Below are 9893 nucleotides of genomic sequence, written 5' to 3' on the forward strand. Positions count from 1 at the left end.
AATTTTGAAAAATTTTTTTGTATATTTAAAACAATTTTTAAATTTAATAATATTGATTATTAAAAAAAAAATTTTTTTTCTATTTCCAAATGTCGTTTGCACTTTGAAGTGAAAATTCAAACTTGTCGTTGCTCTAAGAAACTTTAGGTTTTATAAACCAAGTAGGCGTTTTCATATATAGACGAAAACGGAAAATCATAATGTTTACCCTAACACGGAAAGTATTTTGTTAATTTATTATTTATGCACTTAAGACCAAGAAGAAATGGGCGCTTTTTATCCAATTCTTTCCTGGATAGTAAAAAGTTCAATAATTAATTTAGAAACAAAAAAAATTGAAATTGAAATTTAAAATTGATCTTTTAATAGATAATTTTGGTTTTTTTTAGAAAGAAAAACATTTTTATTTGTTAGTCAAAAAAAAAAGAATTGTCTATTATTTTTCCTTTTATTACAAAGAGGAGGAAAATGGTTTTCATTATTATTATCCTCGTATATAACATTATACGCTTACAATAGCTAAAAGTGTACAATAATTTTCGGAATTAAAAATTTATTTTCTAAAATTGATGAATTTTTTCAAAATTAGTGTGCCATATTGGATCCGCCATTTTGAATTTTGTAAATCTGACTTTAGATTCGTAATCAGCGACCCCGAAAACCGCCGAGTAACCAATTTCAAGCGAATTAAATCATTTTTTAAAATTTTGGCCGCCATATTGGATCCGTCATTTTGAATTATGATAATCTGACTTCAGATTCGTAATCAGCGACCCCTAGGTACCAAAATTCGTAAATATAATACCTTCAAAAAAACCTAAAAATTGAATCTAAATTGCAGTAGACTAAGAATAATCAATTTTTTTGAATAGAATGTTTTCCTGGAAAATGAAAAAATTCCTTAAAAATTCAAATAAAATTAATCAGAATATCTCTATTATTTTTTTACCTTAAAACCACATTGGTAACCTTCTAAAAAACCTACTATTTGAACCTTAATTGCAGTAGACTAAGAATAATTAATTTTATTAAATTTTTTTGAATAGAATGTTTTCCTGGAAAATGAAAAAATTCAAATAACATTAATCAGCAAGTCTCTATTATTTTTTCACCTTAAAACCACACCTAATACCTTCAAAAAAACCTACCAATTGAACCTAAATTACAGTTGACTAAGAATAATCATTTTTATTCAATTTTTTTGAATAGAATGTTTTCCTGGAAAATGAAAAAATTCATAAAAAATTCAAATAAAATTAATCAGATTGTCTCTATTATTTTTTTACCTTAAAACCACATTGGTAACCTTCAAAAAAACCTACCAATTGAACCTAAATTGCAGTTGACTAAGAATAATCAATTTTATTCAATTTTTTTGAATAGAATGTTTTCCTGGAAAATGAAAAAATTCATAAAAAATTCAAATAAAATTAATCAGATTGTCTCTATTATTTTTTTACCTTAAAACCACATTGGTAACCTTCAAAAAAAACCTACCATTTGAACCTAAATTGCAGTAGACTAAGAATAATCAATTTTATTCAATTTTTTTGAATAGAATGTTTTCCTGGAAAATGAAAAAATTCCTTACAAATTCAAATAAAATTAATCACCATGTCTCTATTATTTTTTTACCTTAAGAACCTAGAAAACCTCCATGTAGCAAATTTTGCTTAAATCTATTAATTTTTAAAAAAATTGCCAAAAATTAATTTTTTAGAAATTTGGCTGCAATTTTGCATTTTGAAAATCTGACTTCATATTCATAACACAGGCACACAAAAAATAAAAAGTTGTTTGGCCAAGACACTATACTAGTCTATTTTCATGTATTTTTTCACGCTGAATCCGAATCCGAAGTCAGAATTATCAGATTGGCTCTTATTTTTGAGATAAACTCAAAAAACTGCTCAGAAAGAAAAATAAAATCAAAAAGTTAAAAAATTTTTGAATGTCACTACGATAGTGCATTTTCATGTATTTTTGGTCGCTGAATCCGAATTCGAAGTCAGAATTGACAGATTGTCTGAAATTTTGAAGATAATTCCAAAAAACTGATTTTGAGTATTTTGAGTTTTTTGTTACTTGTGTTTTTTTGCAATTATCTCAAAAAATTTGAGCGAATCTAACAATTCTGACTTTGGATTCGGATTCAGCGACCAAAAATACATGGAATTACACTATCGCAGTGACATTCAAAAATTTTTTTAACTTTTTGATTTTATTTTTCTTTCTGAGCAGTTTTTTGAGTTTATCTCAAAAATAAGAGCCAATCTGATAATTCTGACTTCGGATTCGGATTCAGCGTGAAAAAATACATGAAAATAGACTATAGTGTAGTGTCTCGGCCAAACAACTTTTTATTTTTTGTGTGCCTGTGTAATTATTAACCCAAAATTATCCAAATTATCAAGGTCTACGTAAATCCAATAGTGGTTAAAAAAAATTTCGTAGACTCCATAAAATCCGTTATGCTTTTTGAGGGTATATAAATGGAGCAAAACTGATTTTACATTATTAATAATTAAGTACTTGCAGTACTTCTAGAACAAAATTGGTTGTTTTCAGCTAATTTTATAAGTAAATAATACACCAGTAAAAAAAAATTGTTATAACAAATTTTTCCTTTATTTCAAATCTCATAATTAAGTTTTTTTTACCGCAGATATGTTAATCCAATTCTGTTGCTACAATTACTGTTACATTTTACTACAAAATTAATATTCTTTTTGTAGTTCAGAATTAGTGTTATAGAAAATTATTAGTGTTGTTCAGAACTGCTGTTATAGAAACTAGTAATGCTGTTGTAGAAACTAGTACTACTGATGATACTCATGATGATGTTGATGATTCAGCTTGTTGTAACCTTTTTGGTTTCACTGATAATTCTGCTAATTATCCTGATGTTGTTTCTACTAATAAATAGTAAAAAAATACTACAAAATCTACTAAAATAGTCAATCCTACTGTTGATGATTCTGCTACATTTTACGGTGTATTTACTGTTGTTACAGATTGTGTAACAGTTGCTACTGTTGGTCCAGAAGATGCTGTCGTTGTAGAAGAAGATGATAAAGAAGATAAAGAAGATGAAGAAGAAGAAGTTGTGATTCCAGTAGTAGATTCAACCTTCGTCAACGTTACTTTTGTCACTGTTGATAATGTCGTTGCTGCAGATGATGTTGAAGTTGCTTCCGTAGTGCTAGTCAAATTAACAACACATTTTTGAATTATAGGATCGAACAAACGTTTATTGGGACATCTCATTGCCATCCAAGCCAAATTTCCCTCATCATTGTAATAACAGTACCAATACCATCTTCCATTTTTACGTTTCTCATTCAAAAATGTTCCAGGCATTGAGCATGGTGCCGAATTTATTGTTCGAAACTGAAATCCATTTACAGCTCTTCTAACTCTTAGATCTTCATTATTAGCTATTCCTAATGGGAAATATTTTTTAATACTTAATATGAAATTTCTTCTCATTACTAATAAATTTTAACTAACTTTTAAATAATTTTTAATTAATATTATTTAATTACAAATTAAATACCTTGAGATTCAAAAATAGTCTCATCCATTGCTGTTGAAAGCTGAAGAATCATTAGTGGAAGACAAACAAAAATTAACAGTAAAATCACAATTCGTTTAGAATCGAAATTATCAAAGATTCTTCTTTCCATTTTTGATGCTGCAGGTAAAATGTGTCAAGATTTAACATGATCTTGCTCTCAATACAAATTTTTATCAGTTTTCTTTTTATTATTTTTATTTACTAACATGAATCCTTTTTTTTTTGTTGCTGATGATAACATTATTTATCTTTGTAATGAATTCACAAGAATGTTTACTAATATATAATGAAAGTTCAGAAGATAAGATTCTTATCTTTATTTCAGATTTTCAAAATAGATGTTGAAAAAAAAATCATTGTTTTAATTGGACTAGATGAAAAATAATAATAAATTGCAATTGCATGTACATATACTGGTTACAAATTATGAGGAGATATAAAAAAAAAATTTGCACAACTTTCTCATATAGCTTTCTGGTGATTTTGTATTCCAGTGGTTCATCCACGATTTCCTCGTCGACATTCAGATTCTTGCTAGAATTCTCAATGAATGTAAATACGAAATTTTAATATACATACACAGAAAACACGTGACAATTAAGTGCATGTTTTCTATCGCGACATTTTTTTTTTTTTCTTCAAGGACTTTAAGGTATTTCTTAGAATTCGATAAAATTATTATTCATAATTCTCATAGATGAGTAGTTGAATTACAAATAGTTTTGTTTTTAGATTAGTTTTTATATTTTTTTAATTTAATGACAAATTACGTTAATTGAATAATATTATTATCCTATTAATATTATTAGTATTATGAATTATAAGCGTAAAATTAGTGACCAAAACTTAAATAAATTATATGGTGGCAGCGGTGGGATTTTTCACTATATGCATTCTATTGATAATCGTTTGCAATTTTATTTAAATATTTTTATTATTATTTCTTATTATTTTTATAATTTCTTATTGTTTATTATTTTTTATAATTTGTTTATTATTTTTTTATAATTTGTTTATTATTTTATTAAATTTTTTGTTTTCTATCATTAATATTATTTTTCATTATTATTTTCATGATTATTATTGTTTTGATGAAATACAGAAAATCTGTCTTGGTAAAAATTTAGTTAAAAATCAAAGAAATAAACAAAAAAAAATTAGTAATTAATAATAGTTTGTTATACATTTTTAAATTTTATGTTTAAACAATTATTTCTATTTAGTATTAAATTGACCGAGAAAGGGGGAATTTTGGGAAGATAATTTCTTTTTTCTCTCTTTCGTGACAGGCATTATTAAAATAATGATGTACCTGAAAAAAATACTTCCTGTTTTTAAAAACCATAAGTGGATCCACACTCTTGAAAAAGGGTCCTATATCCAGGTATTGTGAATTTAAAAAGAAAAAACAAAAAATTTTCATTTCAAGGTTTCCGCGCGCTTACAGTAAAATTTATATTTTTGTCATATTATATTGATTTATTTTATATAAATTTATATAATTATTTTATATTTTATTTATTTATTATATTATATAGATTATTGTTATAAAAAAAAAATAGTCTACTTTAATTCCACTTTTTCACGACGTTAAATTAGCAACAATAAAAAATTATTTAAATAAATGTATATAAATAATAAAAAATTATTTAAATAATTATATAAATAATAATAATAAAAATTAAATTTTTCAATTTCATTTCTTATTTTTAGATTTAAAATTTTCTTTTTTAAATTTTTGAGTTTATAGTTACAATTTTTTTTTTTTTTTCTCATAAAAAATCATTAATCATTTTTTTTTTGTGTATATGTATACAATAATTTTACTTGTAACTATAACCATATTCCATTATTAACTATCATTATGGCAGGTATATTTTTGATACATAAATGAAAAAAAAAAAACCCCTTGAAAAGAATTCTTTTGTGAATAATGATTCTTCAAACTTTTCTGAACATATTTCACACAATTTTTATATTTTTAATAGTCACACGTATTTTTTATTTTTCAAAAATCACAAAAATTCATGGGCTTACTTTGAAATGTTAAGTTTCTGTGAAATTTATTTTATTTTGCGGTACAAAGGGGTGGAAGTTTTATATATTTTTTTAATGTTGTTTTGTTAATAATTTTTATTTTTATTATTATTATTATTATTATAACTTTATTTGAAAGTTATTTTTTTAATTTATTTATAAATTTATTATTATTATTATTATTATTATTATTATTATTATTAATTATTATTATTATTTGCTGTGACTACTATTTTTTAGATTTTCTTTGAGGGGTGGAAGCAGGTAAAAATAATGAATAGAATTTTTTAGGAAAAAAAAAAGGATCTGAGATTGATGAAATAGAGAGCGAGAGCGAGGGAGAGAGAAAGAGAGAGAGAGAGAGAGAGAGAGAGAGAGAGAGACGAAATAGAATATATATAAGAGACTTGGGTGCAGAATACTCATGTACTCTTTCTTTGACCCTGGTCAGGTGTGCACCTTTCCTTTGTGGATCCTTACTCTTCTCTATGCATATATCCCCCCCACCCACCACGTAGAGGATCAGGATTTCAAGTTCGCGGTCTCGTTTAAAAGTTAAATACATGTTTTTGTTATTATTGATTCGAAACGTGTGTTTAGAAATGTACAAATAAATAAGTGTTTACAAATGTTTAACTTAAAAAAAAGTGTATATTAATTGATAATTTTGTTTTAATTTAGAAATTATTATAGTTTTTTTTTTTTTTTCTTCTGAAAAGTGACCCAAAAAAAGGGTTTAATTTAAAATTAAGTGTGATGAGCCTGAAACCGGAAGTGAGGAGAAATTGAAGTGCAAGACGATGGATCTTCGACTCGTGAGTTTTGTTGAAATATATGAAGAAAAAATTTTTTTTTAATTAAGGAAAATTGAGGGTAAATATGTAATTCGCGAAATATATTGGGGAAGAGAATATTTTTTTGTAAAATTTATGTTATTGATTATAACAAAAGGGAAGAAAGTAAAGATTACGATTTAGTTTTCTAAAGACACTTTTGTTCTAATTAACAATAAATTGATAATAAATTATTAACAATTTACCATTCGTTGATCTTTGTTGTTTTAAGAAATTACGATTGAATTTCCTAATGACATATTATTTTTTTTTTTTTTAAGTAAAAATTAATTTTGTAATGAAAAATAAATTTTTTACTTACCTTTCGATTATTTTTGATCCAACAAGAAATAACAAATTACGATTTAGTTTTCTAAGGACTTACTATTTTCTAAGTAAAATGTAATTTTTTAAATGAAAAATAAATTATTACCTTACCTTTCGATGATCTTGGTTCTTTACAAAAAATAACGATTGAGTTTTCTAAAGAATAACTTTTTGCTAAGTGAAAAATAAATTATTAACTACTTACCTTTTGATGATTTTCGGTCTTCCAAGGACTGACAATTTACGATTTAGTTTTCTTAAAAAACCCTTTTTCTACATTCAAATAGGTTTTTAAAATTAAAAATAAAAATTAAATAAAAACAAATTAGCAAAATTTTATTTTCGAACCACCATGCAGTAAACAATTATGTATAATAAATTTTTAAAGTTAGAAATAATTTTTAACAATTTACCTTTCGAAGATCTACGTTCTACCAAGAAGTAATAAATTACGATTGAGTTTTCTAATGACTAACTTTTTTCTAATTAAATTTTGAAAATGAAAAATAAATTATTAACTTACCTTTCGATGATCTTGGTTCTTCCCAAAAAATAACGATTGAGTTTTCTAAAGAATAACTTTTGCTAAGTGAAAAATAAATTATTAACTTTACCTTTTGATGATTTTCGGTCTTCCAAGGACTGACAATTTACGATTTAGTTTTCTTAAAAAAACCCTTTTTCTACATTCAAATAGTTTTTTAAAATTAAAAAAAAATTATATAAAAAAATTAAATAGAAACAAAGTAGCATTAAATTATATTTTCGAACCACCATGCAGTAACCAATTACGTATAATAAATTTTTAAAGTTAAAAATAATTTTTAACAATTTACCTTTCGAAGATCTACGTTCTACCAAGAAGTAATAAATTACGATTGAGTTTTCTAAAAACTAACTTTTTTCTAATTAAACATAAATTTTATAAGTGAAAAAATTAATAATTAACAACTTACCTCTCGATGATCTTCGTTGTTCCAGGAAGTAAAAAATTACGATTGAGTTTTCTAAAGACACCCCTGTTGATTTTCAAATAATTTTTACAATACAATAAAAAAAATTATTAACAAAGACAAAAAATTAAGTTTCCTGTTTTTTTTTATTAGTTTTCAAAAAAAAAAATCAATTTACGATCTCATCGAAAGTAAAAGCGATGACTCGTTGAAATTTTTTTTTCATTTTCAAAGCATATATCCATAAATTATATCTAGTCTAGAGGGGAAAACTTGACTCGACCGTGACCCGAATCTTCTTCTGCTGTGTTTGGTAAAGATTCATTATCACAAAGCTTATAATCATTCCCGAACAATTTCTTTGCCTTTTTTTTTCCTTGGTATAGCACATGGCGGTCCATTGTCTTTTTGGTCTCCTTGGAGCACCTAACTCTCCCCGTTAAACACGACCGCGCGACCTCCTCTTCTTCCTCTCTTCTCTTCTTCTTATTCATTTTGTTTCCCTCGCGTGAGAATTTGCTGATTATAATCGTTGCCATATAGAAAGCGAGAGATCTCCCGCATAAGAATTAAAGTCGAGCGTTTTGCACACGTTTGATGAATGTATATATGCCTACTAGGAAGTTTTGATGTATATATATATATATAGTGAATATAAAATAAATGATGTGTAATTTCGTGACCGTCTTTTTAACCTTTTGGTATAGTGAAAACGGATGAAATATGTAATTATCATAAATATGGTTTCATTCATAAACCTGTATATATAAAAATCAAGTTATTTGTTGTTTGGTATTAAATTGATTACGATTTAGTTTTATAATAACAATTTTTTTTTTGGTTATTAAAAATAAATTATTGTAACATAGATGAAAAGTAAATTATGTAACATAATTAAAAAATAACTTATTCAATAGAAGTATTAAATAATAACCTTCAACTACTTAAAAATAATTTTTAAAATATAAATTGAAAAAAAAGTTTACAAAAACTTTAGATAATTTAATTTTTATTTACTTTATTTTCTAGATTTCATAAAATAAAAAATTACGATTAAGTTTTCTAAGGAATCATTTTTTGCTAATTATAAATAAAAATTAATTTTGTAAGTGAAAAATAAATTATTAACTATACTTACCTTTCAATGATTTTCGGTCTTCTAAGGGCTGACAATTTACGATTTAGTTTTCTAAAGAAACAACCTTTTTCTACATTCAAAAAGTTTTTTAAAACTGAATAAAAAAAATTATGTAGAAAAATTAAATAGAAACAATTTAGCATTAAATTATATTTTTGATTCTCCATGCAGTAACAAATTACTAATAATAAGTTTTTAAAGTTAAAAATAATTTATTAACAACTTACCTTTTGATTGTCATTGGCCTTTCAAGAAGTAACAAATTACAATTGAGTTTTCTAAAGACTAACTTTTTTCTAATTAAACATAAATTTTATAAGTGAAAAAATTAATTATTAAAAACTTACCTTTCGATGATCTTCGTTTTTCCAAAGAGATAACAAATTACGATTGAGTTTTCTAAATAACAACTTTTATGCTAACATGCAGTAACAAATTACGTATAATAAATATTTAAAGTTAAAAATAATTTTTAATGCCTTACCTTTCGATGATTTTCGGTCTTCCAATGGCTAACAATTTACGATTTAGTTTTCTAAAGAAACACCTTTTTCTGTACATCCAAATACTATTTCAAAATTAAATAAAAAAAAATTAAATAAAGAAATTATATTAAAAAATTAAAACAGAAATAATTAAACAATAGATTTTATTTCCGATCTTTCAGGAACTAAATATTCCAAAATCGAGGTTAGTATCAATAAACACAGAGGTTAGGTTGACATAAACAATTTCTTCTGCGCACACTCCAATATGTATATATTTTTTTTTTGCCAGTTTGAACTCAAGTTTATTTCTCTTTTCATTAACAGTGTGTCATTTTCAATAGGAGGAGAAAGCGAAAATCAAATAAGATTGTTTTTTATGAAATAAATTTTTTTAACGTGAGAGCTCACATTGTATGATAAAAAAAAATTGAAATACAATGTTAAATTTTATACAGAAAGAAGATGAGTAGACTTGATCTAATTTTTATGTGAAAGATGTTTAAATTTATATGAAAATTAGAAATTAGATATAAAATAATT

At 24.6% G+C, this 9893-nt stretch overlaps 2 protein-coding genes across 2 annotated transcripts in view; one reads left to right on the forward strand and one right to left on the reverse strand.

The window, feature by feature from the left end:
* Positions 1-2606: 2606 nt before the first annotated feature.
* Positions 2607-3744, reverse strand: LOC127291313 (uncharacterized). The gene is made up of 2 exons (XM_051320379.1): positions 3557-3744; positions 2607-3443 (listed from the first exon to the last, which is right to left on the reverse strand). The coding sequence occupies exons 1-2, from the start codon at positions 3684-3686 to the stop codon at positions 2989-2991; spliced, it is 585 nt and encodes a 194-aa protein (XP_051176336.1). The 5' UTR covers positions 3687-3744; the 3' UTR covers positions 2607-2988.
* Positions 3745-6066: 2322 nt separating this feature from the next.
* The window catches only part of LOC127291255 (uncharacterized), a 13870-nt gene continuing 10043 nt past the window's right edge, over positions 6067-9893 (forward strand). The window contains exon 1 of the mRNA XM_051320261.1: positions 6067-6429. Coding sequence (XP_051176218.1) covers positions 6415-6429 — 15 coding nt within the window. The 5' untranslated portion in view covers positions 6067-6414. The remainder of the gene's footprint in view (positions 6430-9893) is intronic.

This window comes from Leptopilina boulardi, unplaced genomic scaffold (assembly GCF_019393585.1).
Source record: "Leptopilina boulardi isolate dan_hultmark-lab unplaced genomic scaffold, ZJU_Lbou_2.1 LbouV2_130, whole genome shotgun sequence".
Classification (NCBI taxonomy): domain Eukaryota; kingdom Metazoa; phylum Arthropoda; class Insecta; order Hymenoptera; family Figitidae; genus Leptopilina; species Leptopilina boulardi.